We start from the raw sequence: 19,811 nt of genomic DNA on the forward strand, positions 1-19,811 counted from the left end.
AACAGACGCTAAATAAACTAGACGGTGGGACAACAACCAATATACGGTCAGGCTCTGCACCTGTGGCTTTGTAGTAGGTTTTGTGAGTACAGTAGGGCTCCAAGCTGCTTCTCTTTGTAACCCAGTCCTTTTGTCATACAGACTTCGGTCAATAGTCTTAGTGTATATCTAAGGCTGTTTATTTATTTTTTTTTTGTTTGATGTGTTTTGCGTGTTGGTGATTCACGCTGATATGGATCTGGTGCTTTTTACTGTAATTTTGCGTGTAAAAAAAGAAAAAAAAAAAACTATTGTTACAAATGGTACGTATACCCATGTTTTTTTTTGTTTTATCTACAATTTAGACATTAAATGTGACAACGAACCCCACACTTTGGGTAAGAGGTATATTTGTTTAAGCAGTTTTTACTGTTTCCTTTACGTCTACACCTGGATCTTATAGCTTTGTTCACATATAGCTGCAGTTCTGGGTTAATGGTCTTCTGTTGACTCAGCTTGTGCAAATAAGATATTCCTCTAAACCTCTCTTTCAGGATTTTTTTTTTCCAGTACTGTATCGATTCTCAAAAACACAGTATTGATACTCAAATTAATCATTATTTTACGTATTAGTGGTTTTATAGCACTATTTAGCAACATACAGAAAATGTAGAAAATCTAGATCATGTACAATTAAATATCACTGGCTTTCACACACAGATTTCCACCAATAAAGCTTTTTTAACTTTTTTAACTTTCGATAAAACACAGGATAATACCAGCAATTCATTTTTAAATCACTAAATACTGTTATGAATAATACAGCCATTTATTTTTTAAGTGATTTACACTAGTAATATTAAAAAAAATATTTTATTTAGCCAATATAACACTGATTAATTATTCATTATTAAAGGCTTGGGATACCCCCTGTGATCATTCACCCTGTATAAGTAGCATCACGACGCTCACTGCTATCTTACACCCCGCCAACAGGTTATGTTCACGTCTTGTGCCTGCGCCGTTTAAATAGCAACAGCACTTACGAATATATCTACACCAATGGGCGTGTTGGTCTGGAGGTGAGGTGTGTTCAGGTACATTTCTGGCATAATGCTATATTGGCAATGGAAAACACAGGTGCACCCCTGACCGAAAACAACCTAGACAACAGTCAACCATCATGCGTTCATTGCTATCTTGGCAACGCAGGTGCACTGCACACGCTTAACATTGCAAACACCCCTTCTTGTTACACACACACAGACACACAGCAGTGCACAGAACCAAGTTTTACATCAACAATAAACACAATAGAAACACCATGAACGAGCAGGTCAGTTTCCTCTGCTGAGAAGCGCAGAAACACTACACCGTTAAAATAGCAATCTGCCAAAGTCAGAGCGCACCTGGCTCTTAAAGGGAATGAGAAGTGACATGCTGATTAGTTTTCACGTTACGCCCAAAACACCCATGATTAATTAAGAAAATTAGTACATGCACGTTTAGAACTGTGCAAGGCATACTTTTCCCGTCGTTACGATAGCAAAGACACACTGATTGACAGCTGGCCTATAGATTGCTAAAACTGGGATTTCAGTTCGGATTTATCTGATTTTTTTTATTGATTAACACCATTTATAAAATAGTTTTTTATACTATGACATAATTTAAGCAATCGCGATATGTTTCTTTTCTTACCGCAAAGCATATTCAACATAAGTACTAAAATACTGTATCTGTATTTGTATCTACTGGAGTATTATTTTTACTGCACTACTGCACTTAAGTACTAAAATGCTGTATCTGTATCTACTGGAGTATTATTTTTACTACACTACTGTACTTAAGTACTAAAATACTGTATTTGTATCTACTGGAGTATTATTTTTTAATACACTACTGTACTTAAGTATTAACATGCTGTATCTGTATCTACTGGAGTATTATTATTTTTACTACACTACTGTACTTAAGTACTAAAATACTGTATCTGTATCTACTGGAGTATTATTTTTACTACACTACTGTACTTACGTACTAAAATACTGTATTTGTATCTACTGGAGTATTATTTTTACTTCACTACTGTACTTAAGTACTAAAATACTGTATTTGTATCTACTGGAGTATTATTTTTACTTCACTACTGTACTTAAGTACTAAAATACTGTATTTGTATCTACTGGAGTATTATTTTTACTACACTACTGTACTTAAGTACTAAAATACTGTATCTGTATCTACTGGAGTATTATTATTTTTACTACACTACTGTACTTAAGTACTAAAATGCTGTATCTGTATCTACTGGAGTATTATTATTACTACACTACTGTACTTAAGTACTAAAATACTGTATCTACTGGAGTATTATTTTTACTACACTACTGTACTTAAGTACTAAAATACTGTATCTGTATCTACTGGAGTATTATTTTTACTACACTACTGTACTTAAGTACTAAAATACTGTATTTGTATCTACTGGAGTATTATTTTTACTTCACTACTGTAGTTAAGTAGTAGAACACTATCTGTATCTACTGAAGTATTGGCTTAGACTGAGATCTGAGAGTGCTGTAGTGAGAACTGCCATAGTAACTGAATGAATAGGACTTTGTTGTTGTAATGCACAGCGTGATATTGCGCAGAAATCCTCACAACCAAGCAGAGACATTTACAATCCAATTTATCATGCATTCTTTATTCCAGAACCCTACTTTGATTTTATCCCCCCTTAAACATACAAGTACATACTATAATTTTAATTGAGACCACTAATATAACTTACAAATAATTGCATTTTACATTTCTTACATTCATTCTTTTGTTTACATTTAAATATCCACAATAAAAGTTTTGCGTCTGAAGAAAAACAAATGCGATTAGAACCCTTTAAAGGGAGATGCAGATGAGAAAATGGAAGGATGACATAATCTATAACCTCAATCATTAAAGATCAGCCTCATAAAAGTGACCTAAGTGTTTCTCAGGAAAGACAGCTCATTTATTCATTTATTACAGTGTCATGGTCAAGAAATGTTATGTGGAAGGTCAGAGTGAGTCTATTGATTCTGGAGCTGCGGTTTCGGTTGAGCACATTCTAGAAAATGTATAATTAACTTTATCATAGATAATTAATCTAATCTACTGTTCTTTGCTGTAACACTGAAAATGAGTTTTTTTTGCAACGATGAATGGAAATGTGACAAAAAGGCTGAAGTAGAACTGCTTCTGAAGATATATACGTCATGCTGTGCTGCCTGTTACTGCACACACTGATGTGAGCCTGTGTGCTGTTGATTTATGATTTCCAGCAGACTCAAAGATAAGAGTTACATGGCAAACACTGATGACTATTAATCACAGGTGCTCAAAGACCTGACTCTACTCACAGCACAGAGTAAAGTACTGTACCTCTGTTGATGACATACCAGTGCAAAATCATTTAATTAGCATTTAATAACAACATTAGGATTTATTTTATTGCTGATGATATTGGATTACACACAATAAAAACCCAAAAGTCAGTATCTTAGAAAATTAGAATATTATATAAGACCAATTGGTACTTTTGGCAGTGTGTGCAGTGTACCAAATCCTGCTGGAAAATGAAATCTGCATCATCACAAAAGTTGTCAGCAGAGGGAAGAATGAAGTGCTGTAAGATTTTCCAGAAAAAAAAAGACTGCACTGACTTTAGATGTGATTAAACACAGTGGATCAACACCAGCAGATGACATGTCCACACTGCCATTATCACCACAATAAAATTAATAAACGCTTAAAATAGATCACTCTGTATGTAATACATCTATACAATATATGAGCTTCACATTTTTAACTGAATAACTGAAACAGTAATCTTACTATAGTAAGTTTTTAATGATATTACAATGTTTTAAGATGCACTTGTACACCTCTTTGAAAAGTTCCAAAAAAAAAAAAAAAAAAGTATTTAAGAACATTACATATTACCATTTATTTATTTCCTCTAGAGCTAATCCCCTCTCTGGAAACCAGCCCCCATATATTCCATATAAAATAGAATGTGAGATTATATACTGTAAATAACGTAGGAAACTCCTCCTATGACCTTCTTAAAGCATCTGTAATAAGTTCTGTCCCAGACTATTTCCTTTTCCAATCAATACAAATGTCCTCCCAAATATTAAGCAGGGAATTGATCCGTCAGGTAGGAGAATCAATCGTCTATTTTGGGTTAATTTAATCTGTTCTCCTCTGGAGTGTTAGATGGTACCCTGAGCCACAAAAAATGTCTAAGAATTCATAACTAAACTTATGGTTCATTATTAGGTGTGATAGTCATTATCTCTCCTTGCAAAAACTACTTTTGAGGACTAGTCTGGTCAATTTGGCTAAACAAACGTGAGTGAAAAATACACTAGCTAATATACTGTATATGAGATAACTATACATGATATTTCCAATGAAAGAAAGAAGGAATGAAGGAATCTACCTCAACAAGGCTTATATTTATTTGCCCACCATGGGCAATACAGAGTCAGAGGGGGCAACTGCCCTCCCTGGTGCCCCTGTGGTTGAAAAAGCCATCTATGGGTGCCCTTCTATCCCTTCCAGTAGAAATGGTTGACATTATGGAGTTCCTTCTTTGCCGATCACTACTAGACAGTGTCCCAGTGGTCCTTCTGGTGCTCTCTCAGTGGGATAACAATTTAATAAGATTAAATTGTTGTTTAAAAGAAAAAAAAATATTCTCATTGTTAAACTTGCATCTGTTCAAAACCATTTAAGCACATGCTCTAGAACAGACCAAACTACGGCCTGCAGGCCAATTGCATCCCGTTTCCTTTTTTGAAGTGGCCCGCGAGGTATTTTAGAAATAAAATGAAAGTTGGCCTACAGGTTTTTATAATGTGAGATTCAAAGTTTAAACGCTAAGTGTCAAAACAGGCCAAAGAGTCTAAAAGCGGCGAGAATGCACAGTTGTAGCGCAAAAAACAGACCAAAGAGTCTATATGTGGCGAGAGTGCTCAGTTGTAGCGCAGAAAACGGGCCAAAGAGTCTAAAAGCAGCAAGAATGCGCAGTTGTAGCGCAAAAAACGGGCCAAAGAGTCTAAAAGCAGCAAGAATGTGCAGTTGTAGCACAGAAAACTGGCCAAAGAGTCTAAAAGCGGCGAGAGCGCTCAGTTGTAGCGCAGAAAATGGGCCAAAGAGTCTAAAAGCAGCAAGAATGTGCAGTTGTAGCGTGGAAAACGGGCCAAAGAGTCTAAAAGCAGCAAGAATGCGCAGTTGTAGCACAGAAAACTGGCCAAAGAGTCTAAAAGCGGCGAGAGCGCTCAGTTGTAGTGCAGAAAATGAGCCAAAGAGTCTAACGATTCCAAAAAAAAAATGGACAGCAAATGCAGAAAATTTCAGGCATGTTGGGAAAATTACTATTTTCTGTTCAGAGGGAAGTGTGTATGCTTAATATATCAAGAATCAGTTGCCTAGTGGTATAAGCGTATAATATTAAGAGACATTATGAAACAACAATGTCGAAGATAGAAAAAGATAGTAACTCAAGTAAAATGGTGTGTAAATGATAGTAATCAATAACATGTATTATTATAAGTAGTATATTTCATTATTTGTTTTATTACAGAGTCTGTGGCCCATGACTGCACATATATTTCTTATTCTGGCCCCCAACAAAAAAAAAGTTTGGACACCCCTGCCCAAGAACATGTAATGGGTCCTCTTTTTATTTTTTGGTCCCTGCCCTTTAAACAGCCTGAAACTGCAACGGTAGCCCGCTCCCTTGTATGCAGTTTGGTAAAATCACACTACCCACAGGCAACGGAACCAGTTTTGTGTTTGCATTGGCCCTCCTTCAAACTGAACCTGTATTACACCGATCTTAATAATAATGAATAATATTCAAAGCCATGCAATCAAATAGATTCATACTGAAATACAGCAGAGTATGTTCCTCTCTGTATTAAAGTGGGTCACAAGTCAGTCTGTCTGGTGAGAAAAGGTCAAAAGTTGTAGAGAACATGATTATGTCACAGATAAGATGATACCAAACACCCACACCTAGGTTTAGGGCTTTTTCAGTTGAAACAAGCAGCCAGTTCTCAAGGAATAGAGCAATACGACTGAAAATACCTTTAGCCTCAGGCTATAGGCCTGCCACCCATGCTGAGGCAGACAAGCTGAGATACAAGTACAGACCTGCCACAGGTGGGGAAAGAAAGCATAGGTGTGACAGTACAAGCCGTGAAAAGGTTTTTCATCAACAAAGAAGCACAGATATAGGGACAACAGAGGAGGGCAAAGCAGAGATCCTTGAGAAATACCAGTGGACAGTATGCAGGGAGCTGATGTGGATCCTCATCGTGTCACCTGATAAGGTACTCTACCCTAGTAGGACCCCTTGAACCAGAGCATTGCATGCAAAGCTCGTATTGAGAGTATCTAGGTTGGACAGAAGGATTATGTGGTTTATTGTGTTGTCTGCTGAGAGGTAAAGAAGTATTTGGCATGCTGTTCCTCTCTAACGTTCATTACTATTAACTGTAGAATTTGCACACTTGCCTGGATCCCTTCTCAAAGATCAAGTTAGTCTCAGAATATATATTTACTGGATACCCAGTTTGTCCAGTAAGTGTAATGTTAGTTAGTAAACATTCATGTATTTTATCACAATTGTTGGTCATATTAGCGCATGGAAAACCAACTGTTGGAACTGTTGGGAAACTGGAAATGAAGAAAAAAAAAAAAAACGTTTTGTCACTGGAACATATGGGAAGGGGTGGGTGCAGCTACACGTCATACTGCAACCAGTCAACAGAGACACTAGACCTGTGACGGCTTCACTTTTGAGATGTTTCTGTAGTTTGTACTGTAGCCCAAATGATCTATTCTCATGTTAGAATTGAATTTATTTTCACTCAAATAAAGTAAGTCTGTAATATCTAAAACTGGATATATCCCACATAATACTACTACTATTAAGAATAAATAGTTAGATGCATTTTTTCATCATTATCATCATTTTATAGATCTTTTGAGTTGAAGAAACTTAAAACTTTCAGCACTGCATTCATTCAACCATGTTTCTGTAAGTTGCAGGAAATCAAGCCCACGAGCTGTAATAAAATCATTCACTAAAAAGACTGAATTGTAAGAGATCTGACATTTAAATGAGCTAAATTAATACCATATGTACTCTGAGCATAGAGGTAAAATGTATTCTTCACTGGACCACCAGTTTGACCAGTAAGTGTAATGTTAAGTAGTAAAAGTTAATGTATTTAAATCACAATTGTTGCTCATATTAGGGCAGGAAAAAAAATATCTGTTGGAATTGTTGGGAAACTGGAGTTGTGTCATTAAAACATATGGGGAGGGTAAAGCTACATAGCTACAGAGAAACTCGACCTGTGTGACCTATTCTGTCATTTTAGAATATAATTAATTTTTACATACATCGACATCTTGTGCACATTTTAATCTCATCCAATTCTAAGTTATATACAGAGTCCATTATTGTAGAGCTAGGCTTATCAAGATTTACCCTCAGATCAGACCTGTAATTATCACAGGAATTACAAATGACTGCTAAATACTAAGTATTATAAAGACATGGTCGCTAAATACCATTTTATTTACAACTTATTTATGTTGGATTTTTGTATTTTCTGCTCTGGATATATATATATATATATATACATATACAGAAAATGGAGGTTTAAATACTTTGTGACTGTATACTTGTACATCTCTTAAAATGTCACTTCTAATTGGAGTAACAGGTATAGGAAGGGTGGGGGGATGTTTGGTTTACTGTACATTGTAAACTTAAAATATATATATATATATTGTAAAGTATATGAAAATAATTGGTTAATTTTTTTTACGAAAAATTGGGTCTGTTCTATTTAAAAAGGTAATGATATATCCCACATACTACTCAACTATCAAGGATGACTAGTTTGGTGCACTTTTATGATCATCTTATAGATCATTTGAGTGGAAGCAACTTATAATAATTGGGTTTACTCAATTAGTACACTTTTAGCACTTATTGCATTTATTTAACTATGTTTATGTTAAAAGCAGGAAATCAAGCGCAGTTATAAAATCAGAAAAACTAAACAAAAAAAAAGACTTTTGTAAAAGATCTGACCTTTAAATTAGCTTAATTAGTAACGAGCACTCTGATTCTGGAGACTGAGAGCTACAGCATGTCTTACATTCTGCAGATTCTGTAGAGATTTTACACCATATGGCCTGCACTCTCTGTTCTTCCGGTTCCTGATAAGCACTGAATGGAAGAGATAACAGGCACATAGGGTCCAAGCTTGTTTGAAAAAAAACATTGCCTGCTAACATCTTTACTGTGGCAGCACAAACCTGAGAATTATGAATTTGTTTGAGTACTTATGGTGGTTTCCTCACTTCAGGTGGAGGAAGAGGGGTGGAGCTCCTGCCGGTAATGAAGTGTGTGTGAGAGTGTAGCTGCTGATTTGATTGTGTTTTAGCAGCTTCTCACTTTTTCTGAGGATGTGCGGGAGTTTTCTCTAGAAGTTCTTCAATCTGGCTAAGTTTGGTTAAAAGTACACAGTAAAATCTCTGTGTAAAAATCACAGTGCAAACATTTTGTGACTCCCTGGGTGTTATCCTAACAACTCTCAGTGTTGGCGATAGCAGCAGGTGTGTCTTTTTCCCTCAAACTGTCGAATTTGATAAGTAGTGGCAATAAATATATTTTGTATTGTGTTTCCGAGTATTAAATTTGTGTTAACTCTAAATCAGTGCTTTGAGCGTGTGACACACGCACCTCAGCGAGTTCACACGCCACACATGGTATTTCTCACGCTTGCCAATCCATCGGCTGTATATTAATCAATAATGTACTCTCGTTGAGCCAATCAGAATATAGATCGCTCTGTTGTTAGGCAGACCTAGGCCATTTCTGTACTTGTGTTCTTGTGGATTCGGGAAACGTCATCAGTCGCAGCCCAAGTACTGTTCCAATTCCGAAGATCACAGTTAGCCAAGTACACAACTGATACCCGGATGTGTTCTTGCTCCTCCCACTTTATCGAGGATGCATGGAAGGTGACTTGTGTGAACTTCTTACAGCCCGACAACCCAGAATGCACCTCGCAGCAGTATCAGCGTAATGCAGGCTGAGAAGGTACATAACTGTAAGCACCTGTACGTTTTCCAAACAGTACTGCTGTGTGCTAAAATAATGTTTTAAGTTATTTTTTAGGCGAGAATGTAGAGGATTGGACTTCGGATATGTGGTTTATTTGTTAAGAAAGCAGCTAGGTAAAAATGTGCTCCAATGTTTTTGGAACAATGCTTTCTGCTCCACTAAGAGGGGGACGTCATCACGTACACAGCTGTTCCAATTACACAACAACCGTCCCGCTTCCTCCCAAGTCCCAGAGTGTCAGGCGTAAAGAACTGTCCGATACGAACTGCCCCCCTCCCCCCTTTTACAACTAAAGAACTGCGCGCACCCCCACCAATCTCACGCCCACAAAACTGCAAAACTTGACAGCCCTGTCTAAATATTGTTTAGATATTGTTTAGTAGTTGTAGTAATACAAAGTCTCAGAATGTTCTTTAGTCAGTTAGTTAGCTAGCTAACGCTAGATGAGATGGAAGATAATGCAGACTGTTCACTCAGCATATCACACACTAGAACATGACTCACTTCAGATATCTCTGCATGTTCAGTGTTGGGGGAGGATGCTGTGGGTTTGGAGTGACGACAGCGTCCTTGGGTGCTGGCGCTGACATGTCTCCACTGGTGAGAACAGAGAAGTTGGACAGGGAGAAAATAAATTTCTAAGTTCTCTGTCAAGAATCTGTCCTCCATTCTTGTTCTGCTGGTGTGCAGTCAATCTTGCCTAAAAAAAGAATCTATTTTCTCAAAAAACAGGTTAAAATTGTCAGAAAAACGTCAATTGGACATGCAGCATTTCTGTAGCCACATGTCTATTGTAAATAGCCCTAAGGACATATTTGCATATTTGATCTCCCAACAGGCAGGAATAGGGCCGCTGATCATTTTAAAACTTCAGACTCCTTCTTCCTCGTGTCATTCTTGCCAACATGCACAATAATTATTTTCACTGTAGTGTGTTCAGACAGTAATGTAGGAAGTAATGATAATGATATCAGAAATATCAGAAATGGGTGGATTTGTCGCCCCTCAAATAAAAACCCCACAGAGAAAGCAGAAATAGTTTTAAAATAAACTTATTTTGAAAGCGCACCGAAATCTGCACTGCTGCAATGAAAATAACCTCCTCTCGGGAGCATATTTCTAATTAAAGTTAGCTAAAGCATTTATCTACGTGCTGCCGGGAGAAGGGGTAATTTTCCTGGCGGGGGTGCTGAATTCGGCCCAACACCGGCTTTACACGCGAGGTCAGTGATGAGAGCAATGAATCGCAACAATGACAATACACTGCAATAAATACAACTTCTGGAAAATGTATTGTGCTAACAGACTAGGAGGGTTTGGGTTATCTAACATTTATATTAACTTCTACCAAAAGTCTCTGTTACTTTCTTTTAATAAATGGAACGCATCGAAAGAAGTGCTTTCATTAAAAAAATACAACAGAATTTACATGCCAATACATAATAATAATTATAATAATAATAATAAATAATCAAATATGTTATATTATTTTAAATATTAGGTGATAACTGAACATTTTTTGTCATATGTATATAATTCAGACATTTCACGCATATGTTTTTCTAATAACAGTAAATGTAATGTGAAGTAACATGTTTAGGTTGTAAAGTCACCTTTACTTGGATTTAACTAATAATATACAGAAGTATAGAAAAATAATATAAATAATAATAAAAAAATAAAAAAATATTTGTCACTATAGGGTGGGCTTTGATTCATTTTAGCCAATATCAAACCTTAGGCCTTTGGATAGCTAAAGGTTCCCAGTAGCTCTTGTGTCAGCAGCATTAGCAGCGTTGCGTTTGCTCAGGTAACCAGCACAAGTTGTCGTGGTCAGAAAAACTGGAGAGATCTCTGTACTCATTTTACATTTTTAAAATAACTATATTTGTCTTTTTGGGAATTGTCACTAAAGCAAATTGTGAAATAGTGAAATTTCCACAGACAAATGTCAGTGATATTAACACTGTGGAAGTGACTGGGAACGACAGCAAACTTCATGTGGTCTTCAGATTAGCTCAAGAACAGTAGAGTGTAGAGAATTTAATAGAATGGAGATTTTCCATAGCCATTTCATATGATAAATAAGCTATGTTAGAAGAAAGTATTGATGGAAAGGAAGATGCAAGAGAAGATATATACTGAAATTTACTGCAAATTTCTACCCGCTTTTCTTCTCCCTCATCAGGATACTCGAGAAGAACTGGGCGAGGAGTAAGAAAACTTAGATGCAGCCTGTAAGTAGGATCCTTTACGTCACAGCCCTCGATAAGGCTCTCATGTTTTCCTCGATGTGCTCAGGCCATCCCATTACAAGTAACCCGAGTTGCAGAGCGAAGCCGAGGGAAGGAAATGAGAGCCGTGCATGAAAAACAAACACAATTACAGTAACTGCCCATCAACACTGACTATTGAATGCTCTTGACTACTGGTTGGCAACAGAGTTTTTGTTTGTGTGAGTGTGTGAGTGTTTGTCCTGTACATTTAAAACTAAGTCAGCGTGGGTGCTCAAATATCAACCGCCCCACCGTCGTACTCACAGCCCTGATATCATCATCATCCATCTGCGAGAGATTACAGTTAATCCCTGATACTCATTCAGTCCCCAGATCAGGGGCCGAGTAATCACAGGCCTTGTATTTATTTTAACATGAGCAGCATATCATGTTCGAATCTACACAGAAAACAACAGTGACAGTGAGGGCATTTTAATTCAATTGCATTATTAAAATCTCATGCTTTAAATAATACGCACTAAACTGAGATATTAGAAAGAAAGCTTGCTTGGCTTTTTTTTTTATCACCAGTAAATTAACACCAAACACTATCAAGCACTCAGCCAAACAGTCTCTTGCTCTCTACTGCTCCCTCTCTCTCTCTCTCTCTCTCTCTCTCTCTCTCTCTCTCTCTCCCCATCCATCCATCTCTCTTCATCTCTCTCTCTCTCTCTCTCTACCCCCCCCCTTACTTACTCTCTCTCTCTCTCTCTCTCTCTCTCTCTCTCTCTCACTCTCACACACATATATACGACTGGTCCACCCGAAAAGAAGATGAGATAACATAATAACAGGTTTTCAGAGAACATCCTAATCGGTTTTATTCCAGGCTTTCGGAAAGTACTTTTTTTTTAACCAAAGGATTCGCTCGGATGTGTTTGCGGTGTTCGAGGATTATCTCTCTCGTGGGTAGAGACAAAATTACGAGGATGCACAGGGGTGACCCTCACGAACCCTCCATCCCATCCTCAGCACCGGCTAATTATCAGAGTGATTGATTGATACGGGATGGTACCAGGACTCTGCCTCCACCCAGCCCAAACTATTTCCAGCGAGAGCTTTTACAGTCCGAAGTGACAGAAATGTAAATGCCTCTGCTCCATCATATTTGGATCACTGGCGAGAACTCTATTACTACACTCAAGCCAGCGCTTACAGTAAAGTTTACAAACGGAGCGCATTTTCTTCTGCCATATAAGGATACAAGGTGAGTGCTATTTTTGTTTGTTTTCTATCTTATTTTAGGGTTTATGTCTTTGAGCTCATGTTTGCTAGATGAATGTGCAAATTATGATTACGCTCTACACTCAATAAAACTCCAAAAGCTAGAGGTGCCTATTTGAAGCTTTGAGTGGTAATAATATCATTATGTAAAACTGTAAAAACTTGTTTATGGCTGAGACTGAGTGCAGGATTAGACTCGTACACCAGTTATGTCCATATACAGTCTCCAACCGAGCCCCATGTAAACAGCACTGCTCTTGTTTTGCTGTGGTAATAGGAAAATTATCCTCAAGGGACTCTCTGCTGTTACCTACCAATCAGCACTTTCCTGCTGTTCACCACTTGTAAACACATACACCAATCAAGCATAACATTATAACCACCTTCTTGTGATTCCATCCATTGTTTTAGGTTGACTGAGCATAAAGATATAGGAGCACTGTGTAGTTTTGTAATTACAGACGTCCTGTATCTGTTTCCGTGTGCTTTATTTACTACATCCTCTGTTCACCCTGTTCTTGAAAAGGTCAGGACCCCACAGGACAACCACAAAGCAGCTATTATTTGAGTGATCAGCATCATTTTCAGCATTAGCAGTGACACTGACGCATCGGTATTACAGCAGGACTGAGAACAGTCCACCTGGGCAGCAACATATGAGCTTCTGTCTTTATATATATATATATATATATATATATATATATATATATATATATATATATATATATATATATATATATATATATATATAGATAAATAGATAGATATATAAGTTGGACCAGATAGATAGGAGTGTCAAATAGAATGAACACAATGTTTAAGAACTGCAGCAGCACTGCTGTGTCTGATCCAGTCGTAACAGAACACCACAACACACAGCAACAGACCGCCACCATGATAATAATAATAGCTGTTATGTGGTGGTCCTGTGGGGTCCTGACCAAAGAAGGACTAACAGGGTGAAAGGAGGATAATAATAAAGTATGCAGATAAACAGATACAGGACTGCAGTCTGTAATTATAGAGATACACAATGTCTTATATGCTCAGTTGAGCTAAAAAAAAAAAATGGAAAATGGTTGGTTAACCAATTATTATAAAGCAGAAACCACCACAGATTAGAGAATAACTACTACCGAAACTAGGATGTAAATGTATTAAATGTGTAAAAAAAAAAATAGCTACCAGGTTGATTTATTTTTTACGCCAATGCTAGCAATAATAATGTTCTATTTGCTTCCATTGCAGTGGTCAAGTTTTGGCATCCACCTCTCGATTCCCATCTTCTAAAAACCACCGCATCCCACGGCAGCCCCTGCAGTTGCATGGCCAAATGCCATCATGCCCATCATCAGCAATACTAATGACCTCAGCAATTTCTCAGTCAGCACTGATGACAGCAGCCTCGACCGGTTTTTCACAGAGATTCCAGAGACAGAGACTATCAAGGGGGTGTACTTTAAGAGAGCCTGGCTACTGCGTGACCCCTCTGCCCTCCAAGAGGTCAACCCTGACGAACTGGCGCTCATCAATGTAGGAGGCGACCGCTACGCCTTCCCCTGGAGTACACTGGACGAGTTCCCGCTCTCCCGCCTGGGTCAACTGCGGCACTGCAAAGGACCAGAGGAAATCGCGAGGCTCTGCGACGACTACGACGAGGCGCGGCAGGAATACTTCTTCGACCGCAGCTCTGCAACTTTCCGCGTCATCCTCAACTTCCTAGCCGCAGGAAAGTTGCGGCTACTGCGGCAACTCTGCGCCGTGTCCCTCTCAGACGAACTGGACTACTGGGGAATCGACATGGTGCACATGGAGCGCTGCTGCCGGCGCCGGATGATGAGCCGCCTGGAGGACGTGGCTGAGAGGAAGCGTAAAAACGAGGAGAGGAGGCGGAAGAGGAAGCCGCCGAGCAGGCCAGCACAAGAGAAGGGCTACCGTGCCCTCATGAGTCGCCTCAGGGAGGTGGTGGAAAACCCACACTCGGGCTGGCTGGGAAAAACCTTCGCCTGCTTCTCGGTGATCATGATCGCTGTGACTGTGATCAGCCTGTGCATCAGCACCATGCCCAATCTCAGGGAGGAAGAGAGCCGGGTGGGTGTGCAGAATCTGTTTGGCTTTGCAGACAAATTGAGATTTACCTACTTTACAGCAGGGGTCCCCATAATTTGAGAGTGTAGATGTTTGAGTTTGCAGTGTGAGTAAAGCCCAGCCCAGAAATTAAATAAAAAATTCATCCCATTCATGCCTGGATAGCTTAGCTCTTATGCAGCTCAGATACAGTGCATCTAGGTGATATTCTAAACAGTGATTGGAGAAAATATCAATATTGCGATATACATTCTATAATTTTTGCTTTTGATACATTTTAATATTTGTAATCAAATATAAATATTTTAATTGAGGGATAGGTGCTCTAAATTCCCCCAAGACTCACCCCCAACTTGATTTACTGAAGTTACTGCTTCATTACTCAACACGATGACACCGTAGTTAAATAAATATTGTAAACCTGCGGTCAAGAATATTTGTTGACACCAATAAATCCATCTATTTGCTTATTTAGGAGTATTTTATCCTCTTCAGCAACACAGATGCCATGCAGCATCTAAGATAAAGTTCTAGCTTAATATTTCTGAGTGAAAACTACACTAAATTCATAAATTTGACAAGTGAAACTATAAGCATTTTCACACTAGTCTTTCATCCAGCCTTTTATCTAGATTGAACAGTGTAAAAGCTGTTCTGGTCTGTTTCTGGTCCTCCTGAAATCAGTGGGTGTAAAAACAAACCAGAGATAATGAGGCCCTGCCCAAACAGTCCTGCTTACGGACATTTATCTGGGACGAGTGTAAAGTGTGGTTTCCAACCAGTGGTCCTAGAGTGCCTATTAATAGAACAGAACAGGTAGTGGCAGTTTTCCATGCAGGTATTAAGCCTAGTCTTGGACTATACAACATTTAGAATTTTGATCTTCAGTGTTTTCCCTGCTCTAAGCAAACTTAAGCCAACCAACTAATCAGCAAATAGTTGAACTGGGTGCGATGCAGTAGGAAAAACCCACCAGGCCACCAGGATCAGAGCTCAGAAACTCAGAAACTATATATATATATATATATATATATATATATATATATATATATATATATATATATATATATATATATATATATATATTCATTTTTTGACATTGTGTTTAAATGGCAAGTGTTAAACATTTTGTCCAAAGTTCATGATGAAAGGAATAGAAACAGAAATAAAAAATGACTAAATATATTTTTTACAATAACTCACACTGAAGGAAAATAAGTTTTCTTCTACTCCTGCAAAGGAGTATAATAATGAGGAATGAGGAATAATGAGGAAAATCTGCTCCCTAATACAGGAGCTTATTAGAATAGTTCCAGAAAACTGTCAACAGGTTGAGAACGCAGAACGCACAGTAAATTGATGATGATTGTTGATGATGTATTGAATGAATGGCTGGCTTTCCACACTTAACACTAAAATGGAATTGTGAAACATAATTGGAATTGCAATGGCCGAATTGCAACGCTAGATTACATAGATAAATTACTTGTGGGTGTAATCTTTTTTTTTTTTTTTTTTTTTTTACAATATGCATATGGTATAACTAAGCCCTAAACAAGGATTCACACTTTTTTTTTTTTTTTAGCTCCTTACACTATTTTTGTGACCTACAGTCCACTGAACTGTTTAAGCTCCTAAACTGAGGTTTCATTTTCGCCAGCATCCCATGCGCTAACGAGGAGTCTAACTGAGCTTATTACAGAGACTGAGTTTGAGCTCACTGTAAAATGGTAAAATAGTCAAATTTAAAATTTAAAAATACTGAGATAAACTCTTTTTACATCGACTTCCATTGAAAGTTTACAAGGTTTTCTCTCTCTACTGTAAAGTTGCTGTTTTGGAGATAAGTGTTTTTCATGACAGCGACAATATATATAATCCATATTACATTTTAAGGGATGCATCTTCTAAAAAAATCATAAGACGTTCAAGAGGCTAACTTTCTTATTGTATTCATACACAGGGCGAATGCTCACAAAAGTGTCAGCACATGTTCATCGTGGAGACTGTGTGCGTGGCTTGGTTCTCGCTGGAGTTAACCCTGCGCTTCCTGCAGGCCCGCAGCAAGCTGGAGTTTGCACGCGGTCCACTGAACATCATTGACGCTGTAGCCATTCTGCCCTACTACATCTCCTTGGTGGTGGACGAGAAGAACGACAGTACGGGAGAACCGGGGACTGGCCGAGGGTACCTGGACAAGCTGGGCTTGATCTTACGGGTGATGCGAGCCCTGCGGATCCTGTATGTGATGCGACTGGCCAGGCACTCCCTAGGGCTGCAGACATTGGGGTTGACCATGCAGAGAAGCACCCGGGAGTTCGGGCTGCTGCTGGTCTTCCTCTGCGTAGCCGTGGCTCTCTTCTCACCACTCATCCACCTGGCGGAGAACGAGCTGTCCTCCGGCACCGCCGTGGGGCCACACAGTTTCAGCAGCATCCCGGCCTCCTACTGGTGGGCCGTCATCTCAATGACCACGGTGGGATACGGCGACATGGTGCCGCGCAGCATCCCGGGCCAGGTGGTGGCCTTCAGCAGCATTCTGAGCGGCATCCTCATCATGGCCTTCCCGGCCACCTCCATCTTCCACATGTTCTCCCGCTCCTACAACGAGCTCAAGCAGGAGCACGAGATGATCTACAAAGAAGAACGAGTGGCGCTCCTGGCCGACAGCGCCGCGGAGGAGGTCAGGAAAGAGGCAGAGAAAAACCCTTACTACTGGCCACAACTAGACACCAACAAACCCTACCAGAGCGAGAACGGATCCAGGGCTAATCGGCCCATCTTCACAGCCACGGCGTGCTGAGACAGGCCACGGAATGCTGACAATAAAAGCTGAGGAATTGCTGCAACATTTGTGGTTTCTGTCCCTGGAGATAAAGACCAGTCTTGTAACGCCCCACCACAGCGTGACTAAAGTTTACTTTCCACATTCTCATGTATCTGTATGGCTCGGTTCAACAGGCGGCTCAAATCCAATGTTCCTACAATGTTTCTAATTCATCTAATTAGCAGTTTTGGAAAGTAACAACGAACATTATTAGTTACTCTTCTTAAGTAGCTTTTCTTTAACTTTTACTCTACTGGTGTTTTTAAATTTTCAGCAACTTAATACATTTTGAAGCAGCAGTCTTCAAGATATGTTCTTTACACTATATTCAGAACTTGCTTTGATCTACATTGCTAGACATCCAGTAGCTACCCAGAGCAAATAGTTAAAAACCAGTGCAAGATCATACAATTTTGAGAGTGCCTATGCTGCGTAAGTTATGAAACATATGAAATATACAGCTCTGAAAAAAATGTCAAAAAAATTGAGAACACTTCAGTTCCTGAATCAGTTTCTCTGATTTTGCTATTATAGGTATATGTTGTGTGTTGAGTAAAATTTACATTGTTGTTTTATTCTATAAACTACAAACATTTCTCCCAAAGTCCAAATAAAAATAGTAATTTAAAGCATTTATACACAGAAAATGAGAAAGGTTCAGAAATCAATATTTAGTGGAATAACCCTGGTTTTTAATCACAGTGTTCATATATCTTGGCATGTTCTCCTCCACCAGTCTTAAACACTGCTTTTGGATAACTTTATGCCTGCACTCCTGGTGCAAAAATTCAAGCAGTTCAGTTTGATTTGATGGCTTGTGATCATCCATCTTCCTTCTGATTATATTCCAGAGGTTTTCAATTCGGTAAAATCAAAGAAACTCACCATTTTTAAGTGATGTCTTATTTTTTTTTCCAGAGCTGTTTAGGACTAGTTGCAATATAGTAAAGTAGAACTTATTTGTGAAACCTTATTTATTATAAGTTGTACATTTATTAGTCTGTAATAAAGAAGTGAATCAATCTTAAAACAAAATTGCTTTTGCTTGTTTTTGCAAAGGAAAAAAGTTATTTATACCCACTTGGTTAACACATGTTGCGCTTATGATCATTTTGATAGACATCAATGTAATCTGACTATTAATGACACTATATAAAAGGGAGATATATTTGGTATTTTACTTTAACTTTAACTAAGTACTTGGTTTTGGTACTTCATCCACCACTGCTACTTGAGAAGAAAACGCAAGCAGGTCATACGGGTTTGATTGGATCTTCATCATTTATATAGAAAACTATGGTGTTAGATCATATCAGACACTTCCAGTTTAGACAAAGAGCAAAACATGTTCTCTGAAGGCCTGAGGCCAGTCTTGCAGTTAGTGATCCCCAGTCTTTGCAAAATCTTTAGTCTGTGACTAAAATGTCTTTGACTTGTCTTTAGATGTGAGAGGGTGTCAAAATGTTGTCTTTTGTAAGTCCTTTCAGAGTCTTTTCAAACTTGTGTAGCGTATGGACAGCATACAGTTGTGGTCAAAAGTTTACATACACTTGTAAAAAAACATAATGTTATGGCTGTCTTGAGTTTTCAATAAGTTCTACAACTCTTATTTTTCTGTGATAGAGTGATCGGAACACATACATGTTTGTCACAAAAAACAGTCATAAAATTTGGTTCTTTCATAAATTTATTATGGGTCTGCTGAAAATGTCACCAAATCTGCTGGGTCAAAAATATACATACAGCAACATTAGTATTTGGTTACATGTCCCTTGGCCATTTTCACGTCAACTAGGCGCTTTTGGTAGCCATCCACAAGCTCCTGGCAAGCTTCAGGTCGAATGTTTGACCACTCTTCTTGACAGAATTGGTGCAGTTCAGCTAAATGTGATGGTTTTCTTGCATGAACCCGTTTCTTTAGCACTGTCCACATGTTCTCAATGGGGTTTAAGTCAGGACTTTGGGAAGGCCATTCTAAAACCTTAATTCTAGCCTGGTTTAGCCATTCCTTTACCACTTTTGATGTGTGTTTTGGGTCATTGTCTTGTTGGAACACCCAACTGCGCCCAAGACCCAACCTTCGGGCTGATGGTTTTAAGTTTTCCTGCAGAATTTGGAGGTAATCCTCCTTCTTCATTATCCCATTTACTTTCTGCAAAGAACCAGTTCCACTGGCAGCAAAACATCCCCAGAGCATAATACTACCACCACCATGCTTGAC

The 19,811-nt window shown here is 38.5% G+C and overlaps 2 protein-coding genes across 8 annotated transcripts in view; both read left to right on the top strand.

Moving 5' to 3' along the window:
- LOC103041677 (beta-1,3-galactosyltransferase 2) overlaps positions 1 to 19,811 on the top strand; it is a 47,342-nt gene that overhangs the window by 16,138 nt on the left and 11,393 nt on the right. The window contains exons 1-2 of one of the 7 annotated variants that reach the window (XM_049465714.1): positions 6,183 to 6,359; positions 11,364 to 11,412. The exons of 3 other annotated variants lie outside the window; for them this stretch is intronic. The gene's annotated coding sequence lies outside the window, so the exon portion shown is untranslated. Of the gene's footprint in view, positions 1 to 6,179; positions 6,360 to 11,363; positions 11,413 to 19,811 lie in introns of those variants that run through there. 3 more of the 7 variants (XM_049465716.1, XM_049465721.1, XM_049465713.1) reach the window with 3 other exon arrangements.
- On the top strand, positions 12,137 to 19,107 carry kcng4b (potassium voltage-gated channel, subfamily G, member 4b). Its single transcript, XM_007231815.4, has 3 exons — positions 12,137 to 12,658; positions 13,924 to 14,766; positions 16,727 to 19,107. Exons 2-3 carry the CDS (start codon positions 14,017 to 14,019, stop codon positions 17,564 to 17,566), a joined length of 1,590 nt encoding a protein of 529 aa, XP_007231877.3. The 5' UTR covers positions 12,137 to 12,658; positions 13,924 to 14,016; the 3' UTR covers positions 17,567 to 19,107.

This window comes from Astyanax mexicanus, chromosome 16, assembly GCF_023375975.1.
Source record: "Astyanax mexicanus isolate ESR-SI-001 chromosome 16, AstMex3_surface, whole genome shotgun sequence".
Taxonomy (NCBI): Eukaryota; Metazoa; Chordata; class Actinopteri; order Characiformes; family Acestrorhamphidae; genus Astyanax; species Astyanax mexicanus.